Below are 19,515 nucleotides of genomic sequence, written 5' to 3'. Positions count from 1 at the left end.
CCTGGGACAGAGGATGGTGTCCCTGCCCATGGGATTTCCCAGAGCAGCTGTGGCTGCCCCTGGATCCCTGGCAGTGCCCAAGGCCAGGTTGGACAGGGCTCTGAGCACCCTGAGATAGTGGAAGGTGTAGGGGTGGAATGAGATGATCTTGAACGTCCTTTCCCACCCAAGCCCTTCTGGCATCCGTTGAACTCCCAATAAAAATAAACCAAAGGCTCAAACATTTTCCAGGTCCTTTACCACACCCTCTCTTTCCCCTTGCAGCCCCCCATGTCCATCCAGTCCATCGTGGTGCAGGTGCAGTGTGTGAACAAGAAGGTGGGCACCATCATCAACCACGAGGTGCGCATCGTGGTGCGCGACCGCAACGACAACTCCCCGCAGTTCCAGCAGCAGAGCTACTATGTGGCCGTCAACGAGGTCAGAGCTTCCTCCTCCTCCTCCTCCTCCTCCTCCTTTGGGTGGGGTCACTGCTAAATCCCAGCTTTCATTGCCTCATCCTTGAAAACCAAAAAATACGGTTGTTTTCTATTGTGCTCGTCACTTTGGTAGGCTTCATCTAACATCTTATCCTGCTTTTCCTTAAGGAATACAAAGATCGGCAGTTTTCACCAGGAATATTGCAGAAGGCACCCAAATTTAAAGCAGTGTCTTCATGAATGAAACATTGTTTTCTGTTAAATTAAAGTACTTTTAACAACAAACCTATGGATGAAGAAAAAAAAGTAAAAAACCAGTTAAGGTTTTATTTACAATGTTGAAGCTTGGCAAAGTGCAGATGTGGTTTACTGCTGTTGCTCTGATGCCTGTGAAATGAATTATTTCATTTTCTATTATTTATTATGTTATGGTTGGTTTGTTTTTTTGTTTTTTTTTAATAGAGAACTGTGGATTGGACCACTGTATCATTTAAAGGAAAAAAAATATTTTCCTCTTGAGCTGGTACAACTTCATTTCACTTTCCAGTGAAGTTTTTCATTCTGTTAGGGACTGAATAAGCTGCCAATAAGCACTACAAAAAACCCCAGTGTTTTCAGGGTTAGCATGTCAGGGCTTCAGTAATGAGTAGAAACAGGGACTTACATGAAGTAATGGAAATTATGTGGGCTGAAATTATGTGGAAAATGGAAAGATGGGTCAGTTTTGTGCAGATGAAGACTGAAAGAAGTAGAATTATATTTAAAAAATAAATCATATTAAATATGCAGCCTGGTGGGGTTTGATTTGTGAGGTGGGGGTCTGTGAAAGAGCATGGCTGCTTTGATTTAAATAGACTTGATTTGAGGAAATTTCCTATTTTGTTGTGTTTGGGATATTCAGCTTTTCAGTGTATCCTTGTGCTGTCTCTGGTCTCCATGACCACACATGTGCCCTGGGAAAAGGGTGGGCCATTGATGAGTTGAGGCCTAATTAACCCAAAAGTGTGGAGGAAAACCCCCCCAAATCCACACATTATATTGGACCTGCAACTGAGATAAAGATAAGCAAGATTTTTCAAACTTCCTGGTTTTAAATTAAATTTAATTTTAATTAAATTAAAACATTTTTTGCACTCCAGCTGCCTGTGTGACTTCCCACTGGAATCTGGGAGCCCTGGGAAGGTCCTCCATGGGCTTGTCCATGGTTTTCACATTGGCTTTCACGTGGCCATGGAATTTCTTTGTTTCTACAGACCCAGTGCAGGAACGTTTCTAGTCCTGAGTAAAGGCAACATCAGCACAAGCCTGAAGTGCCAGTGTGGGTTGTGCTGCAGGGCCCAGATCACTTCCAAAACCTGCATCATTTCTGCAGTGAAACCAAAGACAGGCAGTATGGCTGTGCTGAGAAAACAAGGATTTTCCGTAATTAGGGAGAAGTCCAAAAGGCAGAGTGCAAAATGCACCATTCCCAATCACTGGTGTTCAGAAATTGAGCAACGTTCTGAGGACACCAAGCATTTATTGGAATTATTGCTGGGCAAAATGCACTGTTGCTCTTTCCACCAGCTGCACCCTGATTTAATTAATTCCTTCTTTTCATTTTATCTCTGTTCCATGGATAACATCTGACATGGCACCACTGTGCCCTTGAGCAGCACCCTGTGAGTTCATGCTCTCATTAATTAATTAACAAAAAAATAATTCACAAAACATCTCAGACTCTCTCAAAGGTTTTAATGAGTGATTAAATGTTTTAATGCTCATTTATTCTGCTCATAATTGGAGCTGCCTCTGGTGAATTTAGCAACAGGAATGCACTGGGACGAAAGGTTTGTGGTTAATTTTTGCTTCTGTTTTCTGGTTGCTTGTAAACCAAAAAGCACAGAAATTTCTCTTGAATAAGAAACATAAAACAACTCAAAGAAGGAGCAGATTTTATTGTATTTTGGAGAAATGGAATGGTTTTTATGTACCTATAGAAGACCTATGAGTAAAGGTGATCCCAAATTGAAATGTGCAGAGAAATTATTGTGAGTGGTTTGAAAACGTGGCTTTTGCAGCTAAGAATCAAAATCTTCATTACCGGTTTATTGAGGAATACTTTTTTGGTCAGGATTTTAATTCTGTTAAAGGTATGGAGCTGGGCAGTGTTGATGGAGGCTGGAATGTTTGTTGGATGAGGTGGCTTAGCTGGGAATGGCAGTGCTGAGATCCACATGAAGTTACAAATAAAATTGATTTCTTTAAAGTCTTAGTTGAAAACAGATTTTCTGTTTCCCCACCATTTTGGAGCCACTTTTCATTTTCCCTTCCTGGTGCTTTTACAAGTCCATGTGTCTCAGACAACTCCAACACCTCTCCCAAGCATTAGGAATCTCCACACGAAAGCAAAAACAAGTGAAGGTTGATGTCACCGTTTTTATGATAATGAGAAATCCTTGGGTTTTTGCGTGACATATTTTTATTTATATGAAAATATCCCATTGTTATTCAGTTAGGAAAACTCCTGACAATGACATTAGCCTGGGGCTAAATTTGACCGTATTGGTGACTTGAAGATTTGAGTTATTGCCATATTAAACCCAAGTTCTGCAGCTAAGTTAAAATTCAGAAGAATTATGCAGCTCAGTTAATATTCCACAGGCAAATATATGGCATTGCCACAAGGGGTTTAAATTTATGGAGCTTAATACAGGGATTAGGAAGTAAAATCTTGTACTGCTGAGGCCCAGTGGTGGTGTCTGTGTTTTGTGTTCCACACAACTTATCTGATCATTTTTATCTGAGCTAAATGCAGCTCCAGTTTTGCATTCCCTGGGTTTTATAAAACTGACTTTCTTTGCTCTTAGTTTTTCACTTTCCTGAGTCCTACAGAGCAAGTCAGGAGCCTTTAATAGCAGATTCTGTTTGGAAGTAGAGGTGGAGCCCCTAGAACACTGCTGAAGTCAGTATTTATTAAATGCATGTAACCTTAGAGTTGCTTGTAACCCAACATTTTGGGATTGGTTCATTTGTTTAGTTCGGGGCTTTTTTGTTTTTTCGTCCTTTAATTTAGCAGAGATTGGAATCCTTGGCAAAATAAGAGTCTTTCTTGAACTTCAGTCATCTCAAAACTTTGGGTTTGGGCTGTTGAGAATTAGAACTTGTGCTGAATTTTCATTTCTGGTGGTGTAATTATTCCTTTTTCCTTGTGTTATTGAAATAATTAATCTCTGCAGGTAGACATCATCAAAAGAGTGTTAGCTCAAAATGATTAACTGTAAATCTGGCTTTGCTCTGCTCTTTGGGGCCACTCTGAAAAATTATTCATTTTTAACTTTATAAATAGGCAATAATAGGGAAATTCATTTTCCAAATGTTTTATGGAAGAGCCGAATGCTTCTGTCTGCATCTCTACTTCTAATAGCCATTAATCACGCTGAAGGAAGTTTTTAAGTGCTACAGCTGTAGACGGTGCAAGAGGAAGATTTATTGTGTGCATCTCCTCTCTGTTTGTTTAATTGCATTCTTTGTGGAATCTTCCTTGTTTCGTGTCACCATGATTCTTTTCCACTGGATTGAGTTCCCACGGAGATGATTATCCTCAGGCTGTCGCTGACACTCCTGGAATTGTCCCTTTGCAATCCCTAAAGTTTTGTTTTCATAAGGTAAAACACTTGGATGGTTAAACCCTTTGATGCACAACTTCAAGCCCTTTCCCTAGGACATACCAAAGGCTCCTATGGAGAGACAATATTCCACTCTTTAGTGAAGGAATTTTTCCCAATATCCAAGCTGAGCCCAGCTTGAGGCTGTTTCCCCTTGTTCTGTCCCTGTTCCCTGGCAGCAAAACCTGACCCCCCTGAGCCTCCTTTCCTCCAGGCTAAAGTTGTATTTTGTTAGGGGAACTGAGTTCCTCCTTGCTGTTCCAACAAGGAAGTGACAGCAGTCTCTCAGAAATCCCTCACAAATTGAGGGAAAATGTATCATGGCTGGCTAATGGTAAATACCATAGTAAAAGTCAGCACAATGCTGAGATCTCTGTGTAAAAAAGTTTGTGAGGCTTGGAGTGCTGAGGGCCTCTCCCACATAATTGGAAGTGGATTTGAAATATTGAGTTAAGAGCTCATCTAAATTTTTCTAAAGGCTGCAGGAATCTCTAATGTGAGATCTTGAGCAGGCTGGAAATCCCAGAATCATGGAATATCCTGAGCTGGGAGAGAACCCACCAGGATCATCACTCCAGCCCCTGGCCCTGCACTGACACCCCAAAAATCCCACCCTGTGCATCCCTGAGAGCATTGTCCAAATGCTGCTGGAGCTCTGCCATGAAGGAGTGGAGAGGATTTTTTTTTCCCAGTGTTCTTTTCTAGTATCATTTGTGTTGCAGGAAAGAAAACTTAGATCAAATGGAAACGTGAGTGTCCTGAAGGTCTGGGTGTAATAGATCAAATGCAAGACTTTAGCTTTTGGCTTTTACTGTTAGAGCATGGAATTGGAGTTCTGGTGTTTACTGATGTGTCATTTTTGCAACTGTCTCCTTTGTTATCACTTATTAATGTGCTTTACGGTGCTGGAGCCTTTTTATGTTGGCCACTGTTTATCTGCACGCTGTCAGAAAGGGCTGGTGGGAGCTGTGCCAGCAGCTCCAGGGTGTCTGTCATCTCCTGGCCTGCTTGGATGTGACAACATTTTTACAATATTTAATAGTGTTAAATATATATTTAAATATGGCCAGCAGAAACCTGGGAGATTTCCATCCCATACCACCCCATGTCCAGCCAGCACTGTGCCTGGCTCTTCCCAGTAATGGGACCATTGCTTAAACAGGGATTAATTGGTTAAACTCTCTTATTTTGAGTTACAGGGTGTCAGTGCCCAGGCAGGGCCTGAGGAGTCTCTGTGAGGAGAGGTGGGAGCTGCTCTGGAGTGAGGGATCCACAGGCTCCAGCACTGGGCACATCCCAGCCCTCAGCCAGCCCCATGGCGCCTCGGGAAAACTGGGTTGAGAGAGGGGAAAAGGGGTTTAAGAGAGGGGAAAAGGGGTTTAAGAGAGGGGGGAAGGGGTTAAGAGAGGGGGGAAAGGGTTAAGAGAGGGGAAAATGAGGTTAAGAGATGGAAAAAGGGGTTAAGAGAGGGGGAATGGGGTAAGAGAGCAGAAAATCGGTTTAAGAGAGGGGAAAAGGGGTTAAGAGAGCAGAAAAGGAGTTAAGAGAGGGGGAAGGGGGTTTAAGAGAGGGGAAACTGCCATGTAGCAGCAAGGAGTGAGGAGAAAATGATGAGGAGGAGCTGGGAGTTAAGGAGTGATGCTGAGCCTGGGACAGGGGACAGTGCTGGTTTGTGTCCCTCTGTCCCCATCCCAGGGTATTTTTTGCTGGCAGGATGTTAAGTCAATGCTCCCCACAGCCTCTGTCCTGCCTGGTAGTGCAGGACAGAGGCCACCATGGCAGTGGGTGCCTGGTCTCCCTCTTTTCCCTCAAGAACATGGGATTTTCCTCTGCTGAGCTGTTGAGGGGGCAGCAAGGGGGTTCCTGAGTGGATGTCAAGGAGCAGCCCATCCCCAGTGGTGGAAAAACCCCCAGCAAACCATCCTGGAACTTTTCCCAGCTGGTTTTCAGGTTACTTTGGTCTTCTGTCCCCTTCTCCCCCACACATCCCAACCCATTAGGGCACATTCAACTTCCTGCACCCACGTGTAACACTTCTGCTGCCTGCTCCAGGAGTAAATAAGCCAAGTTAGTAGCAAAACATGAACATAAAGAGTGGTGTAAGTGTGTACAGTGGTGGTATTATAAATTAAGCCCCACTTGTTTTACCATAAAAAGGCTTCGAATTGGTGGGTTTTATTTCAAAGATTCAGTATTGTCAGCCCTGAAAATGTTTCCCAGAGAACTCTGCCAACCATTACAGCCTTAATTAGCAGCTTTATAAATAAAACAGGATCTATGAGTGCAGGAGGAAATGGGGAGTTAAGTCTTTGCTTTATTGTGAGCACTACAAAACAGGAACGTGAAATGACATCCACATCTGCACCAAATGCTGGAATGACTCTGTCCTTTGCCTCCTGCTCTTCTTCCAACATTTCAAACCTTTTTAGGCCCTCTAGGTTTAAATACGTGCAGCAGCTTTGTGTAAGTTCTGGAGAAAAGAAGAGGGGCCAGTGGGACTCTGGGAATTGAAGGGCCACAAATCTGGGGGCGATGAGAGCACCAGGGAGCAAGGGTTGTGCTGAATCCACAAGTGTTTGTTCATTTGTTCCTCCCTTTCAGGTTGATTACTTGCAAAGTTTCCTGAATATTTAAATTCAGAAACGATGACTCCCAAGAAATCTTCTGTCTTTACTCTCAATGGGCCTTGATTTTGTGCTATTTATCTGCGCGAGGATAATTATAAATTGATTCATTTTCAAAGCATCATTTAATGGGTATTCAATTGCTGCCAACGCAGTATTGGAGCAACAGCATCACTCCTGTGTTTGCTCAAAGCCACGGAGCTCTATGGGTGTTTGTGTTTGCATGTAACAATATTAATCTGGCTCTGTTCACGTTGCTATGAAGATGCTGTCAAATAAGCTCTGTTTACATTTGCAGCTCATCCTTGTTTTCCTTCCTGAGTCTGAAAAAGGAGCTTTTATTGGGTTTAATCTATATTTATTTCATGGGTTCTTTCAGGTTTAAAGAGTGTTTTTCTCATTTTTGTATTTTTTTTTGAAAAAAGATGAAGTTCTGTCTTGATGCTTTATAGACCAGAGCTAGGGGGAAAAATAAGGTTAAAATTAACTTTAAAACCTCAAGGTTTTAATAGGGATCTCTTGCTGTTCTTGCAGTTAACTCCAGTTGGAACAACCATCTTCACAGGATTTTCTGGAAACAATGGTGCTATTGACATTGATGATGGTCCCAATGGCCAGATAGAATATGTCATCCAGTACAATCCTAATGACAAGGTACAGCCATTCAGGCTTTTTTCCTCCATTTACATTTATATTTATGTTTAAATTTATATTTATATTTGTGTGTATGTTGACATTTATATTTATATACTATGAAGTAGTAAATGAATAAGAGGTTGCTGTTGGATATAAAGAAATGTTTTCCTTCGTATCAAGCATTTTCTCTGCCCATGAGCTCTGTAACCACACATGAATTTATCTTCCCTCTCATTGCTTCACTGTCAGCAGCTGGATCATTTCACTTTCAATAATGCCCAGAGAAATTCCCATTTCTGGAAGTGTCCAAGGCCAGGCTGGATTTTGGGGCTTGGAGGAACCTGGGTTAGTGGAAGGTGTCCCTGCCCATGGCAGGGATGTCTCTGGATGGGCTTTAAGATCTCTTCCAACTCAAACAATTCTGGGATTCCATGATTTCTGTTTTGCCTCAGTATAAATCCCCTTGTTGATTTCCCCCCCCTTGGGATAAAACACTTTATCCCAAAAAATGAATGTCAAACTCAGACTGTCTCCAGTTATTTATCAGTCTGGGATGCCCTTCCCAATCCTTTTTTCCTGCTCACCATAGATTCCCCATACAGCATGGAGAATTTAAGACTCATTCTCATTTATTTGCTGAAAAACCCCTTCATTTTTAGCAGTTATTTAGGCTCTTCAAGGAAAAAGGCCTTGCTATGTGATGTAAAGAAAAAACATTCCTGTGTGCCTCTGCTGTGTTTGGAATCTTGTATTCCTGTTGCCTGTTCAAAATACTTAAATATTAACTATCTTCAGCACCAAGAGATTGAAGCATGGAAAGATGGGGGTTGTTTTTAATTAGATTAATTTGATAATGAAATTGCAATTGGATCCAAGGTCAGAAATGTGTGCCCTCCTGACAGTTTTTCCCCCAGCTTTGTCACCTGAGTCAGTGGAAGCAAATACACGGAACAAATTGTATTTCACTCCATTTAACATCTGCATTTACCCTGAAATGTGAATTTCCTCGGATAGGAACGTATGCATGAACTGGCACCTAAATGTTGATGTTCTCTGCTTGTTTAGCACTTCATTGCCCTCATGAAAGGCAGAATAAAGAGCAGATAAGTACAATGATGTGGATTTCTTATCTCTACTGCTTGAGCACTTGATTTGAATGCACCACTGCAGATTCAGGATGGCAAAGGGGAAAGAAGCAGATTCAGTCTGACTTTTGTGTTCTGTTCTGTACAGATTCATTACTGGGGGGTTCTTAGGAGGGAACTAGGTGGGGAGAAAACATAGAAAGCTTTATAATCTCTGATCTGAACAGCAGATGCAGCCTTGGAAAACCAACCAAAGGATCATCCCATTGTGGCCCAGCTTTGTGGCTTCATCTGAACCTTGAGGCATGTTCAATGTTATTGTGTTGTTTTCTCGTTTGCAGACTTCCAACAGGACCTTTGATATTCCTCTCACTTTGTCCGGAGCAGTAGTTCTGAGGGAAAGACTAAATTATGAAGAAAAGACTCGTTATTTTGTCATTGTTCAAGCAAATGTGAGTATAAATCTCTTGAAGGCCATTTGTGCCCCTGATTTAGGTGTGGGTTTAGTTTCCTTCCCAAGGAAAGGCAGAGCCTTGCTGAAATACCAGCTCTGATAAATCCTCTTCTGCTGAAGATCTAATTTAAGATTTATCCAGGCTGTTGAAAGCTCAGGCATATTATTACTGCTTAAAAAAGCTTGCTCAGTGTGTGACAAGCCAACCTTTTTGGCACAAGGAGCAACTTGCAAATGTGCAGTGCAGCCCATGCAGAAAAGTGCAGCCTCATGGCACTAAATGTCCCATTTTCCAACAAATCTGGCAAGGCTAATTGTCACTCAGATGAGTTTAATGGACACAATTTCATTGTATTCTTCAGGTTGGAAATGCATTTTGTTATAAAGAGGTGATTTTTCCTTCAAGTCATGCTGCAAGTGTAGAGAGAGGTTTTTCCAGAGTGGCTGGCAGTGGATAACTGAAAAGTGATGTATAAACTGTATCTCAGATATCTGTCATCAGAGTGGGGTTTTGATGCCCTTGAGAGCTGTGAAAGGTTTTTTCCCTTTTTATCCTTCTGATAATAACTGAAATGAAAACTTCTCTTCTGTTGTTCACGGCTGTTGTGATACATCTCTGTTCGTGGGAAATGATATTTGCTCTGAAGCAACAGGAGATCCTGAATCCACACCTCCACATTCCTGTCATCTCTCTAGCACAGAAGTGCAGATACATTTTGCAGTCTCTTTTCTTACTTATTTTGTGCATGTTCAGCATTCTGGCAGCAGAAGCCAGGCTCCAGGAATGGCTCAATGCTCCTTGCACCTCTGCCCCTGTGCTCAGGTGAGACCCCACCTGCAGAGCTGCCCCAGCACAGGAGGGACCTGGAGCTGCTGCAGAGAGCCCAGGGGAGGCACCAGCATGGGCAGAGGGATGGAGCAGCTCTGCTGGGAGGAAAGGCTGGCACAGCTGGGATTGTTCAGCTTTGGGGTGACCTCACTGTGGCCATCCAGTGCCTGAAGGAGTTGGCAAGAAGGATGGAGAGGGATTTTTCCAAGGGATGGAGTGCCAGGACACAGGGAATGGCTTCAAACTGACAGAAAGCAGGGTTATATGGGATATTGGGAAGGAATTCCTTCCTGTGAGCATGGGCAGGCCCTGGCACAGGGTGCCCAGAGCAGCTGTGGCTGTCCCTGGATCCCTGGCAGTGCCCAACGCCAGGCTGGATTTTAGGGCTTGGAGCACCTGGGACAGTGGAAGGTGTCCCTGCCATGGCAGGGGTGGAACTGAGTGGTCTTTGAGGTCCTTCCCAACCCAAACCATTCTGGGATTCTGTAACCCCACAGGCTGCAGTGAATTTTCTCTGGTGTGTACTGTGCAATCACATTCCTCTGATTACACTGTCAGTGCTTTGTTGTCCTTGCATCGTGAAGATACTGCTGGAAATTAATTACTCTCTATCTGCTTTGATCCAGAATTACTCAGAGGCACTTACTGGCGGAATGGAGAAATGGTTTAGTTGATGATGAAAGCTGCTCTTTGTAGCTGGGATTGTTTTTCATCACTGACCGTGAAGAAAGCTGAATGCAGAAATTCCCATATTTACTCTAAATGTGAAGCTGGTGCAAGAACTGAGTGAACTGCAAAATAGGAAAAAAACAATATGCATTTCCATATTCAATCCAATTTAGAGTAATGGGCTCTTCATCTTACATAGATGTTGTTATTCAACAGCATAAATTAAAAAAACAGATTTAAAAATTGCTCTTTTTTTTTTCGGTGTTACATTAGAATAGGAGGGCAAGATGTAATTCATGGCCTATATTCCCTCCCAAGATTTTAACTCTGCAAAGGAAAGCTCATGCAGCAGTTCCTCTGTGACAATGGGAATATTTTTGAGTATTTTAAACAAAATAATAGCTAGTCACGATGTTTCTTCACTAAAGGAAGAAAGAAGACTTGAACTGTTGCTAATGTGTACTTTGGGTATAACCACAACAATTTCTGATTATAAATAAGGCAGAGGGCCTTTTTATGTTCTACAAACATGCTGCATTATTGTAGTTTTAGTCCTGCAGTTTTCCCAGGCTGCATTATTTCTGAGCTCTAGATGTCTTGCAGTATTGCTTCAATTTTTCCCCTAATTTTACTTTTGAGCCTTTCAGGCTGCAGCTCTGAGGCTGAAGTTCCTGTAATTACTCCTGGAACATGGATAATTCTGACACTTACATGTTTTATCCTCAGCCTTGCTTAAAACCTTTGGGGTGGTTCTTTTTAGGAGGTTTTTTTCCAGGAGATTCTGAGTTCAGGAAGTCTCACCAGCTGGACCTGGTTTGCTCCACAGGACCGAGCCCAGAACCTGAATGAGCGGAGGACGAGCACGACCACCCTGACCGTGGATGTGCTGGATGGGGACGATTTGGGACCAATGTTCCTGCCCTGTGTGCTGGTGAACAACACCCGGGACTGCAGGCCCCTCACCTACCAAGCCAGCCTGCCAGAGCTCACAGACCCTGTAAGTCCTCTGGGATCTTTCCAGGTTTCACTTGTTTGCCTGTCGTCTTCTCCTGTGAGCTAGAAGGTGCTTGATGCCATGTTTAGTGTCTCAAACCAAGAGGTTTCCCAAGAGGAAACCAAGGTAAGATGCCTGTGGGGATGATGGTGAAATCCCAGCTTGGATCCAGTGCCAAATTGCCTGTTGGCTGCAAGGGCTGATTCTTGCAGAAATTTGGTACATTTTGGAATGGCTTTTCCTGATCTGTCCATGTTTTGCTCTCAAAATATCCCCAAGAAGCACTTTTGGGAGGGGACTTGATGTTACTCCATTGAGGGTTGTTATAAACCATAGGAGAAAGATTTTTTGGGAAGAGGAAGCATTAGTCACTGACCCCTGAAAGGATTTTTGTTGCAATTATCAGGTTCTGATCAAGAGGCAGTGATGAGCAATGGGCGTTTATCCCAGGTAGGCCCTTGTGCTAAGTCTGTCAGTTAATCCATCCATGGGGTCGGGTAAAGGTGAGTGTAAGGCTCATTTCACACTCCATGCACACATGAATCCCAAAATGAGGTGATAACTTTTTCATTTCTTCTTGCAACTTGGTGCCAGCTGCCATTCCTTACAGCAGAGCTGCTGCTTGGAGATCTGTACCTCTGGTGGGAGGAACAGAAACAGGGATTGCTGAACTAATATTGATATGTGACCTTTGACTCATATAATTAAGAATTAAAAAAGGCAGAACCAATCAAATCACCAGGTATTGCCCCACCTGATTAACTCTTGACATTAAGGTGACATTAAATTAAGGTTAAGCTTTGGCATTAAGGTTTGCAACTTTCATTTGTTGTCACAGCACACACTCCGTGTCCTGCTGCCTCCAGCCAAGGGCAGGCTTAGGTTGGAAGTTGTCTTGGTTTGAAATGGTTTGCTAAGGAAGGCAGGAGCCTCCCCTAAAGTGGAAAATGTAAACCACTCTCTCAGAATTATTATAATTTTGAAATTAAGGGGCTCTCAGGCAAACATATGGGAACAGGAATAACAGTTCTTTATTAGGGAAGAGGAAAAAAAAAATCAAAAAACCCCAATGCAGTAATAAACAACACTGAGTCAGAGCATGCCCTGCCCCCTGTGTGTCAGGGGGTGGCACAGCCCCATCCCATGGGGGCTCAGCCCTCCTGCAGTGCCAGCTGTGCTGCTGCTGGAGCAGGGATCCTGCACAAGGGGGGAGTTTTCCTCTGCAGCTCCAGGGCTGCTGCAGATGGGCCTGGGCTCCCTCTGGCCATGCAGGGCAGCAGAAAGCTGCTCCTCTGGCAATGCAGTGGGCAAAGGCTGCTGTGCTGCTCCAGGCTCAGATTGGATCCAGGTAGGAATGCTTGGCTCCTCCCCTGGGCAGAGCATCTCCCCATGGGATGCTGGAATTGGATCAGCCATGCAGGGACACTCACTGGCCATGGACAGCAGATAATTAATAATTAATGGCCCATGAACAGAAGAGATCTCCTGGAAGGAGGACCGGGTGTGGAAGAGATAAAGAAAACTGCCCAGTGAACAGAAGAGAGCTGCCCCACGTCCAACAGACAGGAATAGAATCCACACCCACATTTCCAGCCTAAGGCAGAAGTGTGGAGATTCCTGCTCTTCCCTGCCTTATCTCCTTTCCTGTCCTGTGCCTTCCACTCTTTTCCCATCCCACATGTTTTGGTGACTTGCTTGGTGTGGCCTCAGGTCTCCTGCTGCACTTATCCTTGGGATGGGTCAGGGGAAGGGAGAGATGATCCCTATTTACCCTTGGAGCATTGATTTCCACATCTTCCCCACACACACTTCCACACCTTGGTGTACTAAAAGACCCTTTATACCTGTGTTGTGCTTGGGACTTGGAGAAGAACTGCCTTGAGTTTAAATTCTGCTTTAATTTGCTTTGGGCTTGGTGGCATTTTGAGGAAAGGGGCAGCTCCCTGTCCAGCTGAGTGTGGGACCTCCTGAGGGTGAGCACCCAGACTGTGCAGGATGAGGGACTGTGACCCCATTTCACCTGCACAGATCTGTTATAGTCACCAGTATGAGCAGATGAGGCAGGAATAACAAAAAACCTGCTGTTTTTATGGGTTTGTATCTGCTTATCTGAAGGTATAACACACACCAGCCAGTTTTTGTGGTGCTGCCTCTCAGTCAGAGGATTCCAGCTCTGCTCCTGCCCTTGGCCAGGCACGTTCCCCACTGGAAGACAAAGCAGTGTCTGCCAGGGACAGAGGCTGGGCCAGGAACAATCTGACCTGGGATTTAGGTACTGAGCTGAAAACTCATTTATTTAAACTTCCTGAGCTGCAGCGTGCTCAGGACCAGCTGCTTTTGTTTGTTTTTTAGCGTTTCTTGTTTGTTTTTTAGCTTTCCTTGTGTCACACTGCCCCTGATCTATGAAATGAGCCCTGGGTTCTGTTGAACCACGAACTCTTTGCTGTTTATCTCTTTGCAGCACTTTTGATAAATCTGAGTGGAAGAAGTTATACCTTGAACCTCAAATATTTACTTGGCTTTTAATAGATAATTCCTTTGGAAGATATGAATGATACCTGGATTCAGTTAGGAAATATTTGTATTGCATTTATCCTTTACATTTTTATGTATTATATTCATTCTTCACTAAGCTACTCCATAGCTACCATCACCCTACTCCCTAGGCTAAAGGACTATTTTTAGTTTAACACCACCTTTTTTTTAATTATTTTTAATTTGCTTTTTAATTTTTCAATGAAGATGAGAAGGAATATTAATGAATGAGTAACAAAGTTGAAGTATGAATTATTCAGAGGCAGTAGCTGGAAGGAGAAGTCCTGCTTTACTGGGCAAGATGTCCACTCAGCTGACCCCTAAAATAAAACATTTAATGGCACTGGTAAGAGTAATATTTTGGTCCAGTATAGTTGGAATCTACCTATGAATTTACTGAGGTAAAAAGTTGTGAATTAATAACTTGTTGTTAGCTGAATTTCAATTTCCAAGAAAACCTGTGTTGGTTGTTGATTAGGTTTGGGGATTTTTGTTGTTGTTGTTACGTTGCTTTATATTTATATTATATTTTAGTGTTTCTGTGTCTGATCAGCTCTGGTAATTAATTTTTTCTCCCTCTTGTGTCAGGAAGACTTGAATAAGTTAGCATTTATTATCAGATGTGTGAGTCATCACGTGGAGTTAAAAAGTACAACCTCATGAATATCTCATAACGTGGGCAAGATAAGTTGTCCTCCTTTTTCCCCCTTTCAGTCCATTCCTGTCAAATTCACAATGTGAAGGTTTCCTCCACTTCTACACTCTGTATTTTCCATCACCATGAAAAGAAGGAAAGCCTATTAGGCAGCAAAATATAGATTAGATTTGTGTAATTAATTGCTGGGCTAGATTTGCAATCATGGGATTTATTTTGGGGTTCCATGGGGTAATTATGAGCCCCCATGGGCACTAAGACACTCCATGACTCCAAGGACTTTGTACTCAATCCAGATTGGACCTCAGTCTTCTACAAGTTCCTTGTTCTTGCGCCTCTGATGGATCCTGCTGCATGGGAAGGCTTTAGGTTTGTACTGATTATGCCCAGAATCCTCAGGAATTGTGTCTGAAGGGACCTCACAGAGTCTGTGGGCTCAGGTGCCCTCATGGAGCCAAGCCTGAGCAGAGCATGGAGAGGTGAAAGGCTGAAAGATAATAAATAAAACCTTCTTAAACAACAGTGAAGTTGAGAGGGGTGGAATAAGACACTGGGGAGCAGGAGGTGCCCCTGGAAGGCTTTATTAGCAAGAAGGACCTCTTCAGTTCCATCAGTTTGGATTCAGGGGGAGAAATCTGCATTTTTCAGAGGAGGTGTTGTAATCCCGCTGAGTGAGCTGGGATTGGGAGCACAGGACACTTCCAGAGGGTGTTAATCAGCTCTGGACAAATCAAGTTAATGCTAATTATTGGTAATTAATGAGCACTGTACAGGATGTGCTAATTAATTACTAATAATCAGCATAAAATTGGAGTTGAATTGGTTTTGGACTTGATGACCTCAAATGTCTTCTCCAGCCTAGTTAATTCTGTGATTAATTCTGGTTTTGGGTACCTTTGGGCTTGAGGATAACAAACACCTGACAGTTCATTCCAACTGAATTCACTTGCATTTTGTTCCTTTGGCCCTGCAAATCCCAATTCCTCCCAAACACCTCCTGGAATTTTCTCCCAGAGACACATTAATATAAAACTTACAGCAGCAGCAGAAGCACAAGTGAAAATTCTGGAAACAGCATCTCCTCATCTTGGTTATACTAATCAAAGAGAAAAGTTCATCAGAATGTTCTGGGTTTCCTCCAGTGGTCATTAAATTAATTAATTCATTAAATAAATACCTTATTTTGCTGTGGGAAGTACTGGTACAAAAGACATTTGATCCAGGGATCTGCCACGGAATGAGCACCAAGTAAGCACCCCTGAAGTGGGAGAGATTTTCTGGTTCTCCTGGAACTCTCATGCAGCTCCCAAGGAAGATTTTTGGGGCACTGAAAGACACAGCCCTCAGATTCTGGGCTGAGTTGAAGTGGCTGTGTGTGGCTAAATCCACTTTCATAGAAGCTTTCAGCAGATGAGAGTGCCTCTGTTACCTGTGTGAGTGGTAAAATCCCACTGAATAATTGGGTTTTTTTCCTTGATGACTTCTAAACCTGATTGCTTAAAGACAATTCACAGGGAGGGAATCACTCCTAATAATCAAACTGCCTAAAACTAAAAAATCATCTTCAGTTGCCACTTTGTCTTGTCTTTTTTGGGTTTTTTTGTGTTTGTTTGTCAGATATGGGACATTTTAAACTGCAAATGTTCACAATTAATGTAGGGAGTTGTTGGTCTGTGGAGCACCTCAATCTCAATCTGCCTTTATTTTCTTTGCCTTATTTGTACCAAGATTTGGCTTTTTAAATTCAAACATGATCGAAGAGCTTTGCCAGGCTTTGGCCTGTTGAGACTTACGAGCTGCATTTGTAATTCAGTGGCATCAAGCCTCAGGAAATTATTTGGGATTTGATTTGTTTCTAATTATTCCTTTCCCAGCTGAACAGGCTCTGTCCAGTTTTTGGGAGTGCTGCTAAATGCTTTGTAGGGAGTGGAATTTTCACTTCCTGCTGGAATTAGCCCATGACTGACTGCAGTTGTGTCTGCTGGCAAAAAGAAATGTTCAAAGTCTGCCTTCCAGAGAAAACAGAGTTTTCATCATTAGGAGAATTGTTTCTCTGTATACAAATAATTTTGGGCAAGAAAAAAAGTGATTTTATGTTTTGAATAGGCAGCATCCAGCCCTGCTCTTAATTAGACTAAAATCTTTGGTGCAAGATAATTAGTGCTGGGCTGAGATGAATGGGAGTTTCTGGGTACTTTCATTCCAAAAATTATTTGGTGGACAGGGCATTGGTGTCACTTCAGGAAATAACCAGAGAAATGTTTTAAAAACTACTGTGTCTCTGCATTCTTGTTCTTAATTGGACAAGAACTTCATGATTGAGGCTCTGAACAGTTGCTCTACCACTGAAAGATGGGCAAATTGTCCCATTTTTTGCAGGGATTAATATTTTCAGTAGCAGTTTAGGTAAATGCTGCGACTCAGACGAGTGGAGGGGAAGTGCAGATTGACTTCCCTGACACCTCTGCAGTGCTTTTTGTGGAAGAAGGCAGAGTTGTGGCCAAGCTGCTTGCCACTGGAGGCAGATAGCAATTTTTCTAATTAAATTTCAGCAGAGATGCAAGATGAACAGATAGGTGATTATGAAGTGCTTTGGAAAGGGGAAAGCAAGGCAAAAACAATGACAAAATCCTCTGGTGGCTGCAGCCACCCTGTTTATTCCAGACAAACCTTTCATTTGTGTTGCTGAAATGGTTTTTGAGATATTAAAAAGTCTTTTTTATTAGCTTTGTGACTAAAGAAGAAGTCAAGATTTTTTGGTTTTGGTTTTCAAGGTTGTTTATTTTTTTATTTAATACATTTATTTTTTTTTACTCGCTGAGGTTTGTTTAGCAGGTTGGGTTGAGGCACACTGACCACCCTCAGGGCACTGTTATTTTTTTATACTAAAAACTATGTGCACTTTATTTACAATAATTTTTAATACTTATCACTTATGTTAGTCTGTCTCTACTTTAAACTAATTTAGAAGTGTTACTATTATAGCAGAAGGTGGAGGACAAGAAGAAGAAAGATGGGACACAGATTGTTTCATCTTGCTTCTTGAACTACTCTTTTAAATATTTAAGATTTTACTTTTTCACTTTGTGATAAATTCACTAACATTTTACTTTTGTGGCTTGTAAATCTTTACACAAAGTTGGTCACTTTTTTTATGGGTTAAGACGGAAGGCACAGGTGTTTTTGACTTTCTGTTAAGGTCTTTGAGTTTTTTGCTAGGGTCCTGAGTCTTCTAGGGTAGCTAGAGGAAATGTCTTGGGTTCTGACAATTTGCATTTCCCCCCTATTCTCATTCTAATTGCAGCCCTACAGAGATTACCAGATTGTTGTGGACTTCAAGGTAATGGATCAAATTCACAATATTGGGCTGGTTTTTAACCTGGTTTGGTGATTTTAAATGAATAACTCAGCAAAGTCAAAATGGACAGCTTTGATAAGCTGTTGATTATCTGTTAGTACCTGATAGAGGGCTATAAAAGGTGTTTGAAGTCTGCTGATGTGATTTTCCCTTTTCTTCCCCTTTTTAGGATTGCTTGTCTGTCTCCCACATGCCATCCCTTGATAGGTTGGGTGTTTTTTTTAAGGAAAATGTCGCTGAAAAGTAACGAAGCATGAAAAGGTTAAAATCGCCAAGATGCGATGTTACAGATAATTAAATGTTATGTATTTGGGAGGATACTAGGATGGCTAATTAAAAAGAATTGTCACTAAAATTGTCATAAACCTGAGAATAATCTCTTTTAGCAGCCAGGCAAGCTCTTCCCTTGGCTCTGTTGTATTGATCAGGCAGGACAGTCCCTGTTAATCTAAGATTAACCTGTATCTTTAAATATAGATATTTTTCAGATAGAGGAAAGGTTCATTTGCCTGGTTTGTCCTTCAAAATCAAACCAAACCATGATTTTAACTTCCAAAATGTAATGATTGTCTAAAGAACCACATGTTTCAAACAACAGTGTGGTTGAGAAAATTATAGCAAGGCTGCAGAATAAAGGAATAAAGTTTGAAAGGCTTTTTACTTCAGGGGATTTTAACCTAGTTGTGGTTCAGAAGTTGAGTTGCTGTCTGTGGGTAAAAAAAATTAAATATATATTTATCTATATAGTAGTTCTAATCCCTAAAAGTGGAGGTTTTAAGGGGGAAAGGATCAAGCTTGCCTAGAAAGTGAGAAGATTTTGGTCAAAAAAATGAAACAGGGAAAGAAAAATGTCCCTGCAGATCATCTTTGAAGTTGTTTTTGGGTTGAGAGAAGCATATTTTGGGTATTGCTGGGGCTGGGTTGTGGGGCACAGAGGCCCTGGGTGGCACAGGAGCAGCTCTGGGAGCTCTCCAGAGGCTCAGGCTGGGCTGGAAATTTGGCTGCTGCTGAAAACAGGGGCATTTTCTAGCTATTTATCAAGCTGTAAAGTTAAATCTCAAACCTGATTTGTTATCAAGGCAGGAATAAACTGGTAAAAATGACTGATTTTATAATTTAAAATCAGGGAATTTGTTTTAATGATCAGATCTGGGAAAGTTTCGTCAATTGCCTGTTACTTCTCATCATGGTTAGGAACTTAGAGGTGAGAAAATGCTCAGTTCTTCTGGCTTTGCCAGGAGCAGAGAAGGAAAAGGGTCCTGAGCTTGCTTGGAAGGAGTAACAGTGGTTCTGAAATGAGAAGGAATTTCCTTTAGGAAGGAAGAGGAGCTGCTTTGATTCCACCTTTGGTCACAGCCACAGCAATGCAATCCATCCAAGGCTGGAGAGGGATCTCCAGGGCTTTGGTGTGGGCAGCAGGGCAGGCTCAGGAGCACAAACCAGCTTTTTGTGCAGCTAAACTGAGGCTAAAAATCCAATTAATGAACTAATCAGCACCCAAGGGTTGATTGAGGAGCTCCTGTAAGATTCAATTCTGTTTTCTCTCCCATAGATCTGTGTTTGTTACAGCACCAAGAGGAGCTGCTGTCACAAAGGAAACATATGTAGCA

General features: G+C 42.3%; 1 protein-coding gene across 1 annotated transcript in view; it reads left to right on the top strand.

The window, feature by feature from the left end:
• The window catches only part of PCDH15 (protocadherin related 15), a 518,357-nt gene that overhangs the window by 327,313 nt on the left and 171,529 nt on the right, over positions 1 to 19,515 (top strand). Inside the window, exons 8-11 of the mRNA XM_031063502.1 lie at positions 265 to 420; positions 7,225 to 7,344; positions 8,753 to 8,863; positions 11,190 to 11,360. Coding sequence (XP_030919362.1) covers positions 265 to 420; positions 7,225 to 7,344; positions 8,753 to 8,863; positions 11,190 to 11,360 — 558 coding nt within the window. The remainder of the gene's footprint in view (positions 1 to 264; positions 421 to 7,224; positions 7,345 to 8,752; positions 8,864 to 11,189; positions 11,361 to 19,515) is intronic.

Source organism: Geospiza fortis, unplaced genomic scaffold (genome assembly GCF_000277835.1).
Source record: "Geospiza fortis unplaced genomic scaffold, GeoFor_1.0 scaffold284, whole genome shotgun sequence".
NCBI lineage: Eukaryota > Metazoa > Chordata > Aves > Passeriformes > Thraupidae > Geospiza > Geospiza fortis.
The sequence above is the reverse complement of the archived record's forward strand: the minus strand, read 5'-3'. Positions and strand labels throughout refer to the sequence as shown.